At 41.4% G+C, this 22553-nt stretch overlaps 1 protein-coding gene across 1 annotated transcript in view; it reads right to left on the reverse strand.

Annotated features, from left to right (window-relative positions):
• Positions 1-5901: 5901 nt before the first annotated feature.
• TSHR (thyroid stimulating hormone receptor) overlaps positions 5902-22553 on the reverse strand; it is a 136944-nt gene continuing 120292 nt past the window's right edge. The window contains exons 9-10 of the mRNA XM_045554681.1: positions 9800-9988; positions 5902-7731 (exon numbers count right to left, since the gene is read on the reverse strand). Coding sequence (XP_045410637.1) covers positions 6318-7731; positions 9800-9988 — 1603 coding nt within the window. The 3' untranslated portion in view covers positions 5902-6317. The remainder of the gene's footprint in view (positions 7732-9799; positions 9989-22553) is intronic.

Here is a 22553-nt window from a genome sequence, read left to right on the forward strand (position 1 = left end):
CTGGAGAAGAGGCTTTGGGACTAGGATAGGAGTGGGGGTTAGTGCAAGCTGAGGGTCTTCCAGATGTAAGACATGGTGTGGCCGCAGGGTGAATGGGTTTAGAGAGAACTTATGGGTATCGAATGGGCTGGATGTGCAAACAGTTAAAGATAGAAGAAAATACTTTAACTTCCTCCAAGTATTGCTCCCACTAGTGGCTCAGTAAAACTGATTAAAATATAATCAAGTAGCAACTTGGATGTCTGAGAAGATCTGTGAGTGCCAAAGGTGTGTGCTCACTTTTTCCCCTTCACCAGAGTTGGCTCACAGATGAGGAAAACAGGTATGATGTCAGTCAGCTCCTCTTTCATCTGCACCATGGCACTGGTGGGTCAGGGTATCTCATTTCTCCAACATTTGTTGAAGCTATTAATACTTCCCCTACTTCCTTTCCTGTTCAAAGTGCTTAAGGAACACTGCGAAATCAGAGAAATATCTGAGAGCAAATAAAGTGAAATGGTTCTATTTGTTATTAATTAAAAAAATCATAGGAGTCCCATATTCCCACAGACCCATAGATCATTTGTCAATATCTAGTTTATCAGTATCTAAGTTTGTCCATTATCATTCCAGAAGCCTTCTTCACACGATGTCAGGGGACCTGAGACGGAATGCAATAAAATTTAAACACAAAACCAGGGATGATACTAGCCTTGTTTTTCTCAAACTTTTGTCTCATTTCTTTACTATGGCTCTTGCTGAGAAACTTGAAAATCCTCCTGGAAAACTGAGGCTCTTTTGGTCTTTTTGCAGCTCTTCTTGGAGTTAGTCCTTAAATTGTAGTGCCTGTAGTAAAAGAGAAAATTTAATCACAGAAAGGAATAAGTTATGAATAGATCTTTGTCAAAATACTTCCTGTCTAATGAGAAGAAAGATAGTCCTGTTTTTGACAGTAAATTTCTTAATGATTAGAATTCTGTGTTTATTTCTTTTATATATATATATATATAGAGAGAGAATGGGGTCTTGCTCTTGCTCAGGATGGTCTTGAACTCCTGAGCTCAAGGGATCCTCCCGCCTTGGCCTCCCAGCGTGCTACGATTACAGGCGTGAGCCACCGCACCTGGCCAGAATTTTGTGTTTAAATCTCATTATTGTAAATAATGCTTCAGTGAACCTGGGAGTGCAAATAACCCTTTGATATATTGATTATAATTCCTTTGGATATTTTCCCAGAAGTGGGATTACTGGGTCATAAGTTAGTTTTATTTTTAGGTTTTTTTTGAGGAACCTCCATACCATTTTCTATACTGAATATACTAATTTATATTCCCACCAACAGCATACAAAGGTTCCCTTTTCTCCACATCCTTGTCAACACTTTCATCTTTACACAATGGAATACTATTCAGCCTTAAAAAAGAACAAAATTCTGTCATTTGGGACATCATGGATGAATCTAGAAGGCATTACACTAAGTGAAATAAGCCAGGCACAGAAAGACAAATACCATGGTCTCACTTACACGTGGATCTCAGAAATTTAAATTCATGGACATGCAGAGTAGAATGATGGTTTAGGATAGGTTGGGTGTTAAGATAAGACTGCTGAGTTTGATACAAAACTGGTTAATGTTCAATGGGGCTATAAACAGTGAGGATGCTATTTCAATCTCTATCACACAAAAATGTACAAGTTAACTTCTGTCCTTACAGAGCTGTAAAATAGCCCAGACACTAGGAAGTCAAATCTAGCACTTCCCTGAAAGAACACCCAGTTATCTTTTTGCTTATTTCCAAGTTTTGGATAATTTGTCTGACATAAGTAAACTTTCTGAATACTTGCATATAGAAACATGTCATTATTTTGCCTTCATGCTTGGATGATAATTTGGCTGCATGTAGGATTCTAAATTTAAAATTTTATTTTTTTCCGAAGGCATTGAAGGTGTTGCTGCATTGTCTTTTGGTATAGTGTTGTTAATGAGAACTTCAAGGCCAATCTGATTGCTAATCTTTTCCAATGCTTGACTTTTCTGTCTTATGCATTTTAGATCTTCCCTTTACTTATGGTGTTCTGACATTTTATAAATGCTGTTCTACATGTGAGTCTTTTTCACTCATCCCCCTTAGTACTAAATGGACACTATCAATCTTTATCAGCTTAGGAAAATTTTCTCCTTCTATTTCCTTGATTATTTATGTCTTCTATGTTTTCTCTAGGACTCCTCTTGGACAGATAACGGACTTGGTGACTGATCTTCTATATCTTTCAACTTTTGTCTCATGTTTCACATCTTTGTTTATTTGCTCAACAGTCTAGGATATTTCCTCTACTTTCACTTCCATTCTCTGTTAAAGCTCTTGCTTTGGCAATTCCATTTTAAATTTGCCAAAACTACTTCTAATTTTTGATTACCACTTTTTTTTTTTTAAATAGTAGCTTGCTATTGTTTTGGGGCCCAATATTTTCTCAGATTTCTCTAATGTTATTAATTGGAATTAACAAAAATAATCCTGTTTCTGAATTATCTGTTTTCTCTGGGGAAATGTTCTTTTTGTTCATTTTGGTCTTTTTGCTATTGATGTGCAGTTCATTTGCCTTGAATGTCTTACAATTCTCGCGGCTCATTTATATTTTTGGATGAAGGGTGAGGATGGTAAATGTCAGCAGATAGTATAGATCATTTCCCCCAAGAGGCCTCTCCCTGACTTGGGGTGGGGGCTGATAGTAACGCCTCTGTGTCAACGATCAGGCTTCGCTTATGCTGCAGGCAGGAAGTGGGCACGTGGGCTGGGTTCCCTTTTTCCAACTTATTCATTCACTTTCTTTGAGATCCTGATTTCAGCCTGGGGCAAACAATGAATGTCTCAGTTGTTTTATCTTAATGAAATGTGAGGGGGACGAGAGGGACCAGCTGATACAGATTTTCAATTAATTATTCTAATTAGCCGTCAGTCCTATGAGCTTCAGGCTTGAGGGGCTCTCTGGGACTCTGCAGGAAGAACACATCCTTTCGCATTTGCGGCTTTACTGTGAGTATGTTCTAGGCTGCAGCCTCCTCCACTCTGAGTTACCCATCAACCAAAGGCTATAGACTTTCCAGTTCTCAGAAAGCCATCAAAGTCTATGCTCTTTGCCATACAGTTTTGGCTTGATCTCAATTTAAATTTCTTAATTGTCATTTCAGTGGAATTTGAAAGAGAAAGATTGGTAGATGCGGGAACTCAGACCACAACTTGGATGTAGAACTTTTATAGTTTTTAAAACTGAATGCATTACTATGAACAAGTTTTCCTTGTTCCTTTAGGTATTTAGAATGCATGAGAATCACTCCACTGTGTTGTACTACGATTTTCCCCTGAAGGACTTCAAGCAGGTAGGAGAATTTGTTCTCAAACTGTTGTTATTGTTTTTTTTTTTTTAATTCTTGTAGTTATAAGTTTTCTTCTTTTTGCCCTCACTGTTACCTTATTGCCACTCTCATAGGGTTGCCCTGTAAGATACTCTCCGCTTCTCATTGGCTGCTTCTGTGGTACAGTAGACTATCCACAAAGCAAGAGGCAATAAACTTTGAGGGTGTTTTGAGAGATACTCCTTGAGCAACATGTATGAGCTCTAGGGCATGAATTTTGTGACATCCATTGTGATTAGCCTGTGGCTCTTTATCTTCAGATAATTGAAAGATGCCAGATGAAGTGAACTCTGAACAGGACTTATAGATTTATTATCTTTAATAAGGCACTATTTAAGTTCCTCATGTCAGTACTAATCATTTGCTTGATATAGTCTGTTTTACTATTTTTTTCTCTGAGCCATCAGTGCCTGCCAATGAATTATAATTCAACTCACCAGGAGTAAGCTTTTTTTCACATGAAGACCATTTATAATTAAGACACAATGTTATACTTAAGTTATTAATTAGTAGTCAACAATTTGTAAATACAGATTTATTAGCAAATGTATTGTTTTTTCCTATCATTAGTTTTAACACCTAATGGCAATCCCAAAAGAAACTCACAAATTACAATAACTCAGCGCACTCATTTCAAAGGAGGAAAATTTATTTCATGTTGTGATGCAAATTTTAGTAACAATTCAGTTGAAGTCACTTTTGTAGGACTCTATTTCCAAAGCATTAGCAGCTATTCAAGATAAAACACATTACTTAACAAGACACGATATTTCAAAATGTTACAGGAGAGAAACACATGCTGAAAGGGAACACATTTGTTTCATTTCATTAGTTACAAGTGAACGCCTAGGTAAGTCATGATTTTAGGTGTTTGCAATATCTCTATTAAGACGTGCAGGTCTCAATGATAATCAAGAATGGGTACAGGCTGGGCGCGGTGGCTCACGCCTGTAATCCTATCACTCTGGGAGGCCGAGGCGGGTGGATCGCTTGAGGTCAGGAGTTCGAGACCAGCCTGAGCGAGACCCCATCTCTACTAAAAATAGGAAGAAATTATCTGGCCAACTAAAATATATATATAGAAAAAATTAGCCGGGCGTGGTGTATGCCTGTAGTCCCAGCTACCCGGGAGGCTGAGGCAGGAGGATCGCTTAAGCCCAGGAGTTTGAGGTTGCTGTGAGCTAGGCTAATGCCACGGCACTCACTCTAGCCCGGGCAGCAAAGTGAGACTCTGTCTCAAAAAAAAAAAAAAAAAAGAATGGGTACAGCTGTGGAGAGATTCCAGCTGAATCAGGTGGGAACCATCTGTAAGGGGCCCATAAACCCCCCTCCAGACTTAAAACAACAAAGTCCTTTATTTCATGGTGTGGTTCATGGGCACTGAGAAGCAAATGTCATCTCTGCTTGGGGACTCTTTTCTAGCAGGAAATTAAGGGGCTATGTATTGTGACAGGTAACCTGGAGAGTACATCTGTTGGTAAAGATCCTGACTGTTTCAAGTAAGGACGTCCTGTTGGGGAATAGAGGTTTTATGTCCAGTGATCAATAGGGTTGAAAGGATCTGTAAGCTTCAGAAGAGAAAAAAAAATCTTCTTTTGACAGGTTTGGTATTGTATTGTGGGCTGGAAATGGCTAAATAAAGAAACCAATCCCTGAAGACCAGTGTTTTGAAGTGACTCTTCATAGTGAAATATGAACCAAAATTTGCACAACCATCATTTATTGTATAAACACTAATTTGGTTTTGGCCTGATTATTTTAGCAGGGTAGACATAATAATTAGATGAGTGATTCACATCCAACACAATATAGTCACTCAATAGAATTTTTTGGTTCAGACATCAGAACCGAAAATGAAACAAAGGAAAAATTTCCTGAATCCTATGTCTACACTCCAAAGAAAAGGAGGCAGCAGCCCTACAAAATAGGAAAAATAGAGTCTACTTACTTAGTACTCTTCTTTCTCTTTGTCATAGAAATATACATTTTGAGGGGAAGGGGTATACCTAGAGTTTTAAAAATGGAAGACACCATTGAACTCTTTCATTTCTGTAGACTTCTGAGACCCAGTGATTTGCCCAAAGTCCCACAGTTAACTGATGTCCAGCCTGTTTTATTAATCGAGAGTGTTCTCTGCCCATGATTCCCACTTGTTGCTACTTAGAAATACTATTTAGAGTCCACATTTTTTATGCTATGAGGCTGGCCAAAAAGAGCAATTTTTAGTTTGCTAGGCCACATAAGGGGAAATCTTGCCAGTTTTTTTAGGCAACATATAAGAGCTGGGTCACATCAGGTAGATTCTTGTGAAGACATGATTAATAGTTTCAGAGTCCGAAAAAAGCAACTCAGAGCTAAGCCTTTCCCCTCCTTCATGTCTCAGAATAGCCGCTCCTTGTATGACATTTAGCTGTATCTGGCTTTTTATTTTTAAGGACCTCAAACTCTCTTTGGTTGCGTTAGGGAACATCAAGTTGAACTGAGCCAACACAGGGCTGAGGGGCTGATTTTATTTTGTGGTCACCAACCAAATGAATAGCATTTGCCATTTGCTGAATCTTTAGTACAAAATGCTCTATAGAAGTGAGAAGCTCCATGTTGACACAATTCAGTTGACATTAATATTTGCTGAAGATCTTACACAATGTCATCTCTGGACTTAGCACTGAGCAAGTCTTCCAGGAAGTATAGATTCTTTTGATATCACCTGGAATACAGATATGCTGGTAGCCTCTCTTTCATCTTGGAGGCAATGATTAAGGTAATGCTAGTCACTCTCCAGAGATAATTCTTGCCCCATGGAACATGACCAGCACGAGGATTAGGGCAGCTGTGTGTTGTGTGTGTCATGGGATTGGAATGTGAGTTCAAGAAACTAGCCTTTCATAAGTCCTCCTACCATTGTGAGTAGTGTAGGGTCAACTTACAAAACTGTTTGCTTATACCCTTCTGAGATTTGGCCCTGCTTATTTGGGGTTAGATGTGAGTTTTCAAGCAGTTCATAGACATCTTGCATGTTGGGGAGAGTCTGCCTCATGTTCTGGGTGACCTTTTGAACCTGAATACCAGTGCTGTTCTTTAGAGAGACTCTCTGGCCCCGGTATGCCTGAGCCTGTCGTTTACAGATGCCAAACTTGCTGAGTAGGATGAACACGTCCCTCTGGAAGGCCTTGGTGAAAATAGCATAGAGAAATGGATTGGCACAGGAGTTAAGTGGATAGAAGAGAACCAGCAAGATTTTGGAGTTGGAAACGGTGATGAGAGGCTTGTTCATCAGTGCCGACAGAGTGAAGAACGAGATCGGGGCCATGCACATGAAGTCGGTGAAGATCAGCACAGCCATCCTCTTGGCAATTTTGGTGTCTTTCTCTCCTGGGTTGTACTGGGGATTTCGGACCGTGATGTAGATCTTCACATAACAGGAGCAGACGATGACAAAGGCCACTATGTTGAGCAACAGAACAAAGACAATATATGCCAGAGCAAGAGGGGTCTCAGTGTCCATGGGCAGGCAGATGCTGACCTTGGCATAGCTGCTTATTCCTACCAAGGGGAGCAGGGCGAGGAGGAAGCAGCTGACCCAGCCCCCACTCATGACGGCATATGCGTGCCTGAGGCGGATCTTCCTGTCCAGCCGCATGGCAAAGGTGATGGCATACCAGCGCTCCAGGGTGATGACTGTCAGTGTGTACACGGACAACTCACTGGCAAAGACGGTGAAGAAGCCAGCTGTGTTGCACCCAGGACCTGTCTGCCAGTCAATGGCATGGTTGTAGTACTCAGAGTGAGTGTACAGGTCTACCGAGGCGATGAGGAGCAGGTATATGCCCATGCAGAAATCTGCAAAGGCCAAGTTGCACATGAGGAAGCGTGGGACCGTCAGTTTGTAGTGGCTAGTGAGGAGGATAAACATGACGAAGACGTTGCCCAGGAGAGCCAGCAGACTAACAAACCACACCACAATTCTCAGGAACTTGTAGCCCATTATGTCTTCGCAGGGGTTGAACTCATCCGACTTGGGGGTACACACCATGTCTTCACTGTCCCCACATACAATGTAGTCATAATGGCTGTCAAAGGCCTGGAGGGTCTCTTCCTGGGGGTTTTTGAGCTCCTGGCCAAAACCAATGATCTCATCCTCTTGTTCTTCAAAGAAGACGTAATAATGAGAGTTTTCGTTGGCATCCTGGAACTTGGACGTTCCCTTGTACCCAACACTGCTGTCACCCGGATTCTCTTCATACTCCTGGTAGAAGGGGCCATTCAGGGCATTCACAGATTTTCTGTGACGCAAGCTCCGGATATTGCTCCCATTACACATCAAGGACTCGAGGATTCTGCAAGGCAACAGAAATGAGTCACTGCTTGCTTAAAACCTGTGAATGGTTCCCACAAGACTTAGAAAAATATGCAAACTATTACTATAATATACATGATTCCACAAGATTCTACAGGATCTGGGCGAGCCTGCCTCTCCTACATCATTTCCTATTACCTCCCTCCCCCACTGTGGTCCAGTGACATTGGTCTTATCTCCTGCAACCACTTCAAGAACAACAGTGATAAAAATGTATGAACGCTGGAGACAGTCACCTTGGCTAGAACCTGGCTCTATTTACTAGCTGTTTCACCTTGGGAAGGTTTATGAAACTTGATTAATTCATTTGTAAAATGGGATAGTGGGAATATCTATTTCATATAGGGTTGTTAAAGGATTACATGAGTTTATCTTTTTAAGGCTCTTAGAACCACACCTGGAGCTTTGTGAGTGCCATATATACGTTGGCTAACGGTATTATTATTATTCCTATTCAGAGCTCTAGAACTCAGGTTTCCTCTGCCTGAAAGACTCATGGCTGCTTCTACTGATTACTGAGTTTTAAACTCAAATGGCTTTTCCTCAAAGGAGACTTCCCTGTTCTCGTTAAATACATTTTCCCACTCTTGTGTTTATTTCCTTCATAGCACTGTCTGATGTTTTCTTATTTGTTTGCCTGTCTATGTTCTGACTTCCTCCACTAGTCTGTAAACAAAACGTAAGAGAGGGCTCTTGTCTGTCCTGCTCACTGCTATGGATCGGAGAGCATCAGGCACATGGTAGGTGCTCATAAAATACTTGTTGAACAAATGAATAAACGGATACTACCATGCAGGCATGCTCATGGAAATAAGATTTATTTATTTTTTCCTAGCTCACCAGACCCACAACAAAAGGGATTCTTTAACTTGCTTCAGCTGCTGAGCAGATTTTGATTCATCCATTGGGTTCTGGTCAAAATGCCTGGTGGACTGGCTGTTCTAACCTGTTTGGAGGCTAAGGAGAAATCTAGACCCTAGCCCTGGTCCTTTCCTTCTCAGTGCCACACAGTGACAGCACAGAATCTGCTGTCACCATCCCCTACCCCTCTCCTGGCTTTCTGCAGTTATTATGCCCACATTGACCTTCTTTGCACAGCTGTTCAACTTTGCTGTTTGCTTCTGCCCCCACAACTAGATCCTGACTTTTTTCTGACTGCAAATATGAGTGTAGAAAGTCAGTAGATCATTGAATAGAAACTGAGGGGATTGAATAAGAGATAAATGAAGGTGGAGTTAGGAGAATAGGAGGTTGTATAAGCATGAAGGGGAAATAATGCAGGGTAAAAGTGTAGGTGAATGCAAGATTCAGAGAAAGTATGGAGAGAAAAAGGTCATCCCTCCTTCACAGCCTTGCAAACAGCCTGACATTCAAATCATATATATCATAGTTAATGTTAGCTGGGAACTTATGGCATTCCAGGTCATTCCATTTCAGGTTTTCTGATCCGTTTCGCATTTAATCTTCTCAAAACCCCTATGAATGATAATATGATCTCAATTCTCAAAAGGCTAAAGGAGGTTAAGTGACTAGGCTGGGATGACACAGCTAGAAACTGGCAGAGCTGGGGTACAAACCCAGCTGACTCCAAAGCCCAGAGGCATGTAACCGGTGGGCTATGACATTTGCAAGGCACAAACTGATCAGGTGATCCAATTGTTTGTGTTGTTTGTAAGACTTCTTCATGGTTGTGGTTTCTAATATGTGTTGCAGTCTCTGATATGGGCTGCGTCTGAAGGCCAGAAATCTTGTCCGTGTAACCTCTACAAGATTCTACATGGTCTGGTTGAGCCTGTCTCTCCTACCTCCTACATCACCCCCTAGGACCTCCCCTGCCCTACTGCTATGCATGATGTTGGCCTTATTTCTCATCTGCAGCCACTTTGAGCCCACAGACTCATGGTGCCCTGTGGATTTCCCGTTTCTTATGAATGCTTCCAATTCTTCTCCACCTGGTTTTCAAACCATGAAGCATCTTCCCCAAACCAAGAAATGAATTCATCTCCCACCAAGGTCTTGGTCACTTATTCCAGGCCCTGGCCACTTACCCTCTGATTTTCTTCTGATTCTTAAAAGCACAGCAGTGGCTTGGATAGGAAAGGTCAGCCCGTGTGAGGTGAAGGAAACTCAAGGAAAGTGGAAGTTTCTTAAGGGTCCAAGTGTTCCTTGCTATCAGTTCCTTCAGGTGCTCCAGGCCTTTGGATGGCAGGGCAGTGACACTGGTGTGAGACACATCCCTGGGAGGCAGAGAACACAGCAATGCAGAGAGGTGGTGAACCTAGAGGGTCTTCTAATCCTTGGCCAGAAAGTCCAACAGGCCTAGACGAATGGGGATAGGATATGATACCTTCCGCTATTAAGTGTAACCTGAGTTCTTTACGCAGAGCCACTGGTCTAAGGAGGGATATTAGGCCTCTAAATCTATGTTATAATATAAGGAACTCCTGTTTTTATTGCTTGGAATTCCAGTATCCATCAGTACAAATACTATTTCCACAGACATGTTATTCTTTTCATCACAATACACGCAAACTCTTAGAATCACAGAAGATGTCAATTTTACTCTGGAACTTGCCACCATATAACTATTAGAGAGTCTCAAGAAGCAAGAGAAATAAAATTGAGTAGGCTCAAAGGGGCCTACATTGCTGTCAGTCTCTGTGGGGACCAGGCTTTTGGGACTGATAAACTGCTCACTGACACGAATCACCACCAATACCGTGAAAATGTTCCATTGATGCAGAGCTGGGGATCATAACCAATTCCGTGGTGCATTCATGACTGAGAACGGCCCTCCCACCCCAGTTTCTTTAGAAGACTGTAAATGTATTACTGGAAAGAAAACTCAAGGATGTATATTAACAATCTGAAATGAGATTCAAATCACTTCCAAAAACAATGGAGGGGTGATGGTGATGAAGCTAGGAACAATGTAGACATTAGTGTTAGTTACTAAAGTAGAATTAACTCACGGCTTTTAGTGTCACATTCTCTGTTCTTTTCTCAATCCCTGAGAGCCCAGGTTCTATCATATTTACTTACATCATTAATAGCTTGAATAAGGCCATGGATATTTAACCTGGCATCCCTCTTATTTTATATTTTATCAATTAAAATATTCCTTAGAGAAGGTATTAATAATTGCATCTTAAAGTATTTAACATTATTAGTAGTGTCAGATTAGCAAGTGAATCCCAATATTTACAACTCCTTCCCCCACATCACTGTAATTGGACTTAGTTGGGATTTACATTCTCAAGGTTCAAGGCCGCCAGAACTTGCTACTGGTTTTTCACAAATATGAAGCTCATGTATTAACTCCATTCTCACTGCAGAATTGTGACTCTCGTGAGGGAGGGGTGTAGTGTTTGCTAGTTTGTTTAAAATTTCTACAATCCAGCATTTCCCAAACTTGCCCTGTGGCAAGAATTACCCTTGACGCTTATTACTGTACCATCCCCAGGTGATTTTTAACATCAGGCAAGTACATTTGGGAAACTGGCATAAATAAATGAACAGCTTTGCAGTCAGAGAGTGGAGGGATTTTCAGGCCAGCCCTAAGGACACTTGTGGAGGAAATGAAGCTCAGTTTTGCTTTCCTGCCTCATCGGTCCTTTTGGTGCATCTCTTTCTCTTCCAGCCATGCTGTCTTCAAGGTTTTCTGGGAGCAACTTACGTGTTCTTTACCCAATGATGCTTTCTTATCAGTGAAACAAGAAAGCATCTCTTGGCTCATTTCCCCTGCTCTATTGTCTGCTAGATACAACATTGAGTATGTTCATTTGAGAGTGTTTATCCTTGCAAGGAATGTGTTTGCATTTTAATAGGTATTTCTTGAGAAAACTCTTCAGTAACCTATTCTAGTTACTGCATGACAAAACTCTCCCAAACTAAGTAGCATAAAACAATGATCTTTTCATTATGAGCATAGGTTTTGTGGATCATAAATTTGAACAGGGAATGGTGGGGATCGGTGGTCTCTGTTCTGTGATATCTGAGGCTCCGCTGGGAAGACTTGAAGTCTGGGGTGACTCAGTGGCCGGAGGCTGGGATTATCTGCAGACTCCATCACTGGTGTGCCTAGTTTCAGGGCTGAGATGACTCCAAGACTGAGGTCAAGTGGGACTGTTGATGTGACCTCTCCATGTGGCATAGGCTTCTTACATTGTAGCGGCCAGATTCTGAGAGAACCAGCAAGTTCAAGGGCAGGAGACGTGGAACGCACCTCTTGATAGGAGGAGAGTCAAAAAATTTGATGCCTTATTTTAAAACTGCCATAGTGATCTAAGTGGTAGAGATATCACTGAAGCAGACATCTGGGGAAAACTGGCAGCTCATCACTCTGCAAATTAGCGTTTCTGGTCTGGGTACCACTTTGGACCAGCATCAGAGTCACCTGTGATGCAGACCAAGCCACACCCAGACCACATGAATTGCAATCTCTGATGGCAGGGCCCAGGAATCTGCATGATTCAAGATGCTCTCCAGGTGACTCAAAAGCTCAACTCAATTCTCAAAGCATTTTTATGAAACAGGCAGATACTAAAATTCAGACAAAGAAACAAGGTATGTTGTGTCCAAAGAGATTTAGCAAACCAAGGGTGGAGTCATAGCTATTATCTGGGTCTAGAGTTTTCAGCTTCAGTGTCCCAGGAGCTAACGCTTACCTTCAGGTCTCTGGAGTTTTGAACACAGATGCAGGTCAAGTAACCCTCCAGGGACTCATTAGGAATCTGGGAGGGAGAAACTGATTGCACAGTTTGTCTGAGTGTCTGCAATGGGCGTATCCCAGTTGGTCTCTAGCTGGGTCCCTCTCGAGCTGAACTGGGAGGGTGTGTGGGCAGCCATGGAAAAAGTAGGTATTGGAAAATGTGTGTAAACCTTATGACAAAAACATTTGTAACACAATGGGTATTTGGCATACAGTAGGTACTCAATAAATGTTAATTCCCTCCTCCCTCCAATTTGGAGTTTACCTGAGCTCAAGCCAAAATCAAAGGACCTGACAAATACAGCTCCAGTCCAGACCTCGACTTGTATATCCAACTGCTTATTTGATATCTCCACCTGGATCCCTCACAGGCATCTCCAACTTAACAGTTCCTTCCAAAATGTAGCTTTTGACCCCCTACTGCAGCCCTAACCTGCTTCTTCTCCATTTTCCCCCATCATAGAATTGCCACTCCTATCTACTCAGTTGCTCAAATTAGTAACCTTGGAATTACTCCAACATGTTGGGTTTCCTCGCCACTGTTGCTGCATCCACATTTAATCTAGCAAAAGACCTATGGAGTTCAATTCCAAAAGAATCTCAAACCCATGCATTTGATCTCCAGTGTAATCTTCCCAGTTCAAGCTGACATCATCTCTTGCTGCAGTGTCTTTCTTGCCCACTCTTACTCCCTTCCAATCCATTCTCCACATAGTAGCCAGAGTGAATCATAGCATATGAATTGAGTAATATCACTTTCCTGCTTAAAACCTTGCAGTGCCTTCCCACTATACCATGCATAACATCTACTCTTCCTACCATGCCTTTTAAGCTCCTGCAGATCTGTCCCTCAACCACCTCTCCAACCTCATCTCAGGGATCTAAGGCCATTCACAACCCAAAGTAGAATCTCCCTGGGGTCACCTTCCTCCCCACTGGCATGAGCCTCTTAATGTAGTTCTAAGTGTCCATTAAGCACGGTGCTTCTAAAGTGGTCCTGTGGTGCTCCATCCATACTACTTCTACATTTGCAAGGTCAAGCAGGGTAACAGCTGGCTTTTCTTTTTCAATTTAACTCCCTTTGCAGTGATCTGCAATTTTAGTCAGGTAGTCTAGGTGTTATCAGAAAGAAAGGTCTGATCTCCTTTATATTTCTCAATGATGTAGCACTGCCTTTCTACTCAGAGTGTCTCAAATGAAATGAGTCCTCCCTCCAAGCCTACTGGTGTATCTTTATTTCCTGTCTTCCATCTACCATCTTCCAGGGCTTGATGCTTCATTGTTCTCATAAAGTCTCTCTTGTTCTTGTCCTGCATTCATAACATGAATATTTACAGCAAAATGAAATTATGCTAGACCCTACCAAGCAGATGTCAGCTCAGCTGTGTATACATCTACAATCTCACGGTTCTCATTGCTACCACCTTAGTTTAGGTTTGAATTACATGTCACCTGAGTTTAGCAAAAACTTCCTGATTGTCTCCCAGAAATCTTCCACTAAGCCTACCTTCAGACTTAGGAAAGAATGCCCTTTCTAAAACATGGATATTATCATATCGTTCTCCAGCTTGAAACCCACAGCTCCTTCTAATATCTACAGAATAAGGTTCAAGCTTCTTAGAAGAGTATCTCCCCTCTTCCCAGTGGGAGTCTCTTCCTGAATCTTGTGTCATCTTCTTTCTTGATTTTCTCTCTCGTTTCACTACAGCACATTTTCAAGTACTTTCTCAGAGAGGCTGTATGAAGGAGATATTTCCAGAGTCCTTGTATGTCTGAAAATGATTCTTTTTTTCCTACCCTTACACTCAATTGATACTTTATCTGGGTACTAAATTTTAAGTTGCAAATCACCATTCTTAGAATTTTAAAGGCTTTATCCTATTGAATTCTAGCACCTAGTGTTGCTTTTGGTAAGTATAATACTATGCAAATTCTTGCTCTTTGGTCAGTGATTTGTTTGTTACTATCTGGAAGCTTTTTCTGACCTCTTTATCACTGGTATAAGATTTCATGAGGGTGTACCTTGATAGGGATCTTTTTCTATTTATTGTGATGGGTGCTGGGAGAAGAGGCGCCCCTTCAATCCGAAGACCTGTGCTCTTCAGCTCTAGGAACTTTTCTAGTATTGTTTCTGGGATATGTTACTCCTCTCATTTTCCCTGTTTTCCCTCTGGAATTCGTAGTAAGTGGAAAAGGAACTTCCTGGAACCTCCAGACATATCACCATCTTTTCTTGTATTGTTCTCCTGTTACTTTATTAAATTGTCTCACAGAATTCCTTAATTGTATCTTCTACCTCTTCTATTAAATTTTAATTTTGGCTCGATGACAGCTGGGAACCTGCTCATTCTGTTTAGTGGCTGGTACTGTCAATAGAAGGCTCTGAAAACATATTTATCAAATGCATGAGTACATTTTTAAGAGCACTTCCTTATGTTCTGTTTCTTTTCTTTTTTCTTTTTTTTTTGAGACAGAGTCTCGCTCTGTTGCCCTGGCTAGAGTGAGTGCCGTGGCGTCAGCCTAGCTCACAGCAACCTCAAACTCCTGGGCTCAAGCGATCCTCCTGCCTCAGCCTCCCGAGTAGCTGGGACTACAGGCATGTGCCACCATGCCCGGCTAATATAATTTCTTTCTATTTTTAGTAGAGACGGGGTCTCGCTCTTGCTCAGGCTGGTCTCTAACTCATGAGCTCAAACAATCCACCCGCCTCGGCCTCCCAGAGTGCTAGGATTACAGGCGTGAGCCACCGCGCCCAGCCTGTTTCTTTTTAAAATAGCATATTTGAGGAAGCATACAACTGTGTTTAGGAACATGGGTTTTAAATTCAGACTCTCTGGATTTGAATGCCAGCTTTTGCACTATCAGTCACCTAACTTTTGTGTGCTTTAGTTTCCTCATCTTGGGTCTGTTGAAAAGTAGCTGATGGTGTGTTTTTGATAAATATTAGCTGTTATTTTTACCCATTGTCGTTATTGTTATACTTATAAGGATAAAATGTTTTCTCAGATTTATCTCAGCTGATTACTTATTGCTTTGTTAAAGGTTCTTGTCTGTTCTCTGCAATGTCTTTGATTCCTCCAGTTTCATTTACCCCTACTTGTTTACCTTGGATTTGATCTTCCCTGTTAGAAGCATTCTTTGACTGGTGATCCTTGTTTGCACATTCATACTTAAAACTGAGCTTTTCCACCAGCAGACTGTGCTTTAGGGCACTTGTGTAGGCAGTTGGCCATTATGTTGTTGGACCCTAAAATGCCAGAATATGGATGTCTTTTTTGTTTTAGAATTTTTCAACTTGCTCAGAAAAAAGACTAAATCTCTAGCTTACAGGGAAGGTACTTGCCTGTTGGCATTGTGCATAAATGGGCTAGAGGGTTAATGTTTTTAGAAATAAACCTTTAATTAATCCTATTCTTTTTAGCCCCAAATATCAGCCTTGCCAGACACCATACCCCTCACCTCTCATTCCCATGCCCTTCAGAGGTTCTGCAGGGCAAAACAGCAGTCCCAGACAGTGCGCGCCCTGTGAGTGTGCTAAGTTTTGCCTTCCTTCTCTTCTGCCTTCTTTCATTCAGAGTTCTGTAGCTCTCTAGACCATAGATACCCCATAGCCCTCCCCTGTCTTCTGTGCCCTTGGGGATATACACATACTAAAAATTCCTTTCTTATATTTTTAGAGGCATCTCAGGAGAAAAAATAAAATATTAGGTTAAGTGCATTGTCTTTAATTTTTAGTCACTACCCTATTTAGCACATAGCTCAGCTGTACAGAACTATGTGAGAGTTTAGAACAAATACTTATTGAGTACTGAGCCATGCTAGGCAGTCTCCCAATGCTGGAGTTGATGGAGAAAGAGGCTTTGAAGAAATTCCAAAACTCAACAAGTAGGGAATCATTTTATTTGAAGCGGTATCTTTTCCCATTCACCCAGAGTTTTATTTGAACACTTTCAATCCAGAATTTTTTAATAGTGTACCTTCTTTTCTAACATAAGACCTTTAACATATATTTAAATTTTTGTTTTGTTTTTTTTTCTGAGTGAGAAGAATGTGGAGAGTTGCTATCAGTGGTTAGGGGGTCTGGATCCATTTGTGAATGTAGCCAGATGGGCAGAAAGCTCCAAGCTGGAGGGCTTCCCTTTGTTTTGTTTACTCTGGCACTTTCCTCAAAGAGCCTATCAAGTGAATGGGCACTGAACTCCGTGAGAATTTGTCTGTAGCAAGTATTTACTCACAAATCAGAATGCAGCTGAGCTGAGCCTGGCAGACAGTTTGAAGTCTAATTGCATAGATCATGGAAATCATCTTGAGTTAAGTGTGTAGCGAAAGTAATAGGACATGGATTTGGAGAGAGTTGGTCCTGCAGTATTACTGAATTTAAATGATGCCAGGAAAAAAAAAGAGCCAACGATATTTGATGTCACAGGAAGACCAAATTGCTCCTCAAAAGCAATTATGTACTCTAGTATCCCCAAACATTGGAACGATTTCCATTTTTTTGAGAGAGATTTTTGTGATTGATTATTATTTAAGATTAGCTTTTGATGAATTCAATTGCAAATTAAATAAGGATTAACTGGCTTGCTAATGTTCCAAATGCAATTGCAAGTGTCTTTTCTGTTTTCTGTTATAAGGAAAGTAGATTTTTCTAAAGGTCAATATGTAGAAGTTCCGCCATTTTAAATGTGCAGTCACATCTGTAAATTGGTAGGGAAAATGCATCTAAAAACAGAAACATTAATTTACTGCTTAAAAGACAGTTTAATTAATTGATTAATACTGAATTAAAAATAACCTAAGGGCTTAAAAGCTATAAGTTCAAGAGAGTGAGCTTGTCTATTAATGTGTTTAAAAGAATTTAGAAACACAATATACATTTATTCAAGTACAGTATGTATTGATTACTGTCTCTGTCTCAGGTATAATTCTAGATGCTAGGGCTATACAGTACCCTAAACGGGCAGCAATTCCTGTTCTCCTTATGCAGGAATGCTGTCCTCACAATCTAGTGAGAAAAATGGGCAAGTTAAAAAAAAACATGTATATTATATGCTTATGATAAGTACTATGAGGAAAAGGAAGACAGGGAAGAGGAAAGGCACAGCCCAGAAGTGGGGTCACAATTAAAGATGAGGGGATGATGTATGGGGAGGCCTCACTGAGTAGATAGTTGAACAAATGTCTGAGGAGGTGAGGGGAGAGCCATGTCGATATCTGGGGCGAGGGCATCGCAAGCAGAGGGACAAGCAGTATAAAGACCCTGAGGTGGGAGTGTACCTGGTATGTTTGAGGAAGGAAGGAGGCCGGTGTGGCCGGAGCTAGGACAGTGAGGGGATGGGAAACACGGGAGAAGTCAGAGAGGTAGTGGGGAGCCAGATGGTGTGTGGCCTTGTAGGCCACCAAAAAGACTTCGTGTTTCCATCAAAGTGAGATCAAAAGCCTTCAGAGGAATGGTACAATCTGACTCATTAAAAGGATCATTCTGCCTGCTGCTTTGAAAGTAGCCCAAAGGGAGTAAGGGGTAGAAACAGGGAGACCAACAATAGACAGGATGATGCCGTGGACCGGAGTGGCAGCAGTGGATACACTGAGCACGGCTGGGGTTTGCAGGTATTTAAAAGGTAGAGCCGATGGGAAATGCACCCTATAGAGATATTTGCACTCCTTTGTTCATTGCAGCGTTATTCACATTAGCCAAGTATGGAAACAAACTAAGTGTTCATTGATGGATGAATAGATAAAGAAAATGTGGCATGTACACACACACACACACACACACACACACACACACACACGGTGGAATATTATTCAGCCCTAAAAAGGAGAAAATCTTGCCATTTGTGTGAACATGAATGAACCTAGAGGGCATTTTGTTAAGTGAAACAAGTCAGACACAGAAAGACAAAAACTGCACAATCTCACTTACATGTGGAATGTAAAGAAGGCAAATTCATAGAAACAGAGTAGAAAGGTGGTTGCCAGGGGCTAAGGGAGTGGGGAAAATGAGCAGATTTTGGTCAAAGGGTATAACATTTCAGTTATAAGATGAGTAAGTTCTGAGACCTAATGTACATAGTAATTACAATTAATTGTAACGTATTGTATACTTAAAATTGCTAAGAGAGTAGATCTTAAAATGTTTCCACAACAACAAAAGCATAGTATATAAGGTGATATGTTAACCGATCATCACTCCATAATGTTTGTGGATATCAGAACATCACATTGTCACTTTACGTTTTTATTTGTCAAAAATATTTTTTTTAGTAGAGACAGCGTCTCCCTCTAATTTGCCCAGGCTGGATGGAGTGCAGTGGTGTCATCATAGCTCACTGCAACCTCAAAATCCTGGGCTCAAGCGATCCTCCTGCCTCAGCCTCCCTAGTTGCTGGGACTATAGGCATGTGCCACCACACCCGGCTAAGTTTTTAAATGTTTTGGTAGAGATGGGGTCTGGCTATGTTGCCCAGGATGGTCTTGAACTGCTGGCCTCAAGTGATCCTCCTGCCTTGGCCTCCCAAAGTGGTGGGATTACCGACATGAGCCACCATGCCTGGTCAAAAAATATTTTTTAATGTAAAAAAAAATGAGACAAAGTGACCTTGGTGTTCATGGATAATAACAACAAAAAGGTATTTGGGTGGCACTGTCTGATGGCACATAAGGCAAAGCTGAGGAGGGGTCTCCAGGAGGAGGGAGGGATAATGGCCCAAAAGCCACCACCAGGAGGAAGGACTTCTGCCCCAACTCCATTTTAGATAAACTGCTGATGCTTCTATGATGTGAGTAAATAACTAGCAAGTCTTAAAATTAGATATTCTACTTTAAGATCGCTCAAAGCTGTGTTGGTGCCCACAGGTAAATGTCTTTAATTTTTTTACATGATGATTGAATCGAAACATAAATTTGTGATAGTTCATCTGTACTACTTAGCTACTGTGTTCATTTCCAGGGAACCCATGAGGAAAGAGTTGTCTTTATTATAACTTTAATGCCAAGACAAACACTTACAAACAGAAAAGTGAAACTGTTCTTGCCCCATCTGTAGGTTTGACTTGAAATTATTCATCATTCATCAAATATTTAATGAGTTTCTGCTATGGGCAAGGCTTTGTTCACGGCCGAGGGGTTACAACAATGGAAAAAATGACAGAAAACCTTATCCCGTTGCATTTATATACTGAGGAAGGAAGACAGAGAGTAAATAAGTACAGTGGTCTTCCCTTAGCCGCTGTTTTGCTTTCCAAGATTTCCAAGGTTTACCCGTGGGTCAACCATGGTCCAAAAATATTAAATGGAAAATTCAAGAAATAATTCATAAGTTTTAAGTTGCGTGCTGTTCTGAGTAGTGTGATGAAATCTTGCACTGTCCTGCCTGAGATGTGGATCATCCTTTGCCCAGCAGATCCACGCTGTGGGTGCTACCTGCCCTAGTCACTGAGGAGCCCTCTTGGTTATCAGATGGAAAAAAGCGATATAGATAAGGCTCCAAACTGTCCTCCGTTTCAGGCATCCGTGGGGGTCTTGGAGCATATCCCCAAGGCTAAGGGGAGACCACTGTAGGTAAAAGTCTAGAATGTCAGGTGGTAATAAGCATCACAGAGAAAACAAAGCAGGGAAGGGGGATGAAGAGTGGTGGGCAGCGTGTGAATTAAGCAGGGCATTCAGAGAAGATCTCAATGAGAAGCTTACACTCACTAAGCAAAGTCCTGAAGCAGGTGAAGGAGCCAGCCCGTGGCTATCTGGGGAAAGAGCCTTCTAGATGGAGGAAACAGCTAGTGCCCAACCCCTAAGGTGGGAACGTGCCTGGGTGGCCGGTGCAGCGTGGCTGGAGTAGAGCAACGAGGAGGAAAGAAATAGGAGAGGAGATCAGAGAGAACGGGGTGTGGGTGTGGGACAAACAGCACAGGCCTTTGAGGCTAGATTTGAGGACTTTGGCTTTTTTTGGGTAAGATGACAAACTCCTGGAGGGTTTTAAGCAGAAACTCAAGAAAATGATCAAGTAAAGTTGGAAAATTATGACAGGTACAAGAATAATTGTACAAAAAAAACGGTTGACGTGGTGGACTAGGAAGAGATTGTGTTTCTGAGTTAGTTAGTGCTGGGTTTGCGCCCTAGTGCTGCCCTTCTAACCAGGGGCCCTCAGAGGACTTACCTGATTATCTTTGCACCTCTGTTTCCTCATTTGTTAAATAGGGATAATAACATTTACTACTGAATTGTTAAAAAATAGTATATCACTCAAGGTGATACACTATTTGTAAAGAACCTAGCATGTAGCTAAAGCTCAAAAAATCTTATTATTAATAAGAAAATACTTGTCTGAACGTTCAGGTGATCATCAATTACTAATCCTTTTCTTGAAGTCCACGTGTACAAATAAAATTGATTTGTAACTCAGATATCGCTATTATCCTCTTTTTTTCCCTCCCTCTTGAGTTTGCATAATTACATTTCTTTTAATGTATGGAAGCCTACAGCATCCATGACCTATGACATCGCATGGAGATTACTCTCCCAGCATAGTGGATCCTGCAATGGAAAACTGCCCATATCCTGTAATTCAGTAAGGGCAGTGCTCCACCACAGAGTGACAAGAGGAATTGAGGGCAGTTTACTGCCAGTAGTTTACTGCTGAAACACGAGCATGTCCTTCTCCTCATTGTTGAATCTCCTCCCTTCTCCGCCTCACAACCCCGACACACATAGAAAACAGCCGTTACCATAGTGGCAGAAGGATTGGTCTCGATGCTACTCATGAGAAATGAAAAGTCCACTTTTTAAAAAAGTGTTTATTTCTTTTAGACTCAGAGGCAGAACATAATTAACAAAATGGATTTCCATGTCTTGGCAGAGATCCTGTGTCAGGACGACAGCCCTAACTACCTTATTTCCTTCCACGTGTTCTAGGAGTAAAACTCCCAGAAGAGTGAAAAAATGGAGTACCCGTCCATGTTTACTTGGGGAGAATTGTGTGCCTAATTGTACACACCAGAGACTGCTTCTTGTGTTTGTGTTTCATTAACAAGTAATTGAGACTTGATATCAGCAAAATAACCAAAAATTGAGAGATGTGGTATTGAAGAGGGAGGTTAGAATCCTTTGGGGTTGAAAGGATGAAATAAAATTTATGGAAGAACATTTAGCACAGAGCCCGGTAGGCACTGACTGAAAGGTAGTTTCATTTATACTTAAAGTTGCAAAGAAGAAACAGTAAAGAAATACCTGTGCCCCTACTTGTTCTTTGTTATTCAGATTTATCACTGTTGAGCTCCTGGCTAAAAAGTGACAATTAGTTAGTAAAATGGTTCAGAATTTACATGGTTTAGAACATTTTGTCAGTGTTGTTTTCCTAGGATTCAGACTCAGAAAAAAATTCTTTTATGTTCTATCAGTTTTGATGAAGGTAAAAAGCCCTTACTTAAAAAATTAACTTTAGCAAAACCATGTTATAAGAAACAGTGTACGGATTTGTGCATCATTCTCTTAGAGATAACAAGCTAGCCTAGTTTACTTTTTGGTCTGGGATGGATATGAAAACTTTTATTCAGACTCAATCCCCTGATGTAAAATGCACAAATATTTGAGGCCATTACTCTAGGACAGGGACTCCCAGTATTTTGGAGAACTTCTCCTTTATTTAAAGACCTACTTCAGTTGCTTGCCCAACAACCCAGCTCTCTTGAAATGGGTCTGGCTTGGTGCCCACACTGGGTACTGCAAGAAGCCTGTTTGCCTTGTTTTTGCAGCTCATTTCATAGTCGATGAGCAGAGCAGCCTAGCATGCTAACCTCCTCTGGCTTTGCATCTGCAGGAGGTTCCCTTCTCCTTCAAGAAAGCTGCTCCAAGAGCTCCACTTGGCAAGCACATAAAGGAAGACAAGGAGCTCCAGGTTGATTAGGTTTTGGGGTCTCGATTTCTCTTCCCTCTGAGGGAGGTCTAGTCCCTGCTAAATAGCCAGGAAGAAGTGTAGATGAGCAGTCCCAGCCCAGGGCAGAGGTATCCAAGACTAATACAGGCAGGGCTGAGGGTGAGCGGAGGTGAAGGAAAGGAGGCATGAGGGTGAGTCGAAGAGGGCTACGAACTCCAAG

Source organism: Lemur catta, chromosome 1, assembly GCF_020740605.2.
Source record: "Lemur catta isolate mLemCat1 chromosome 1, mLemCat1.pri, whole genome shotgun sequence".
NCBI classification, from domain to species: Eukaryota; Metazoa; Chordata; class Mammalia; order Primates; family Lemuridae; genus Lemur; species Lemur catta.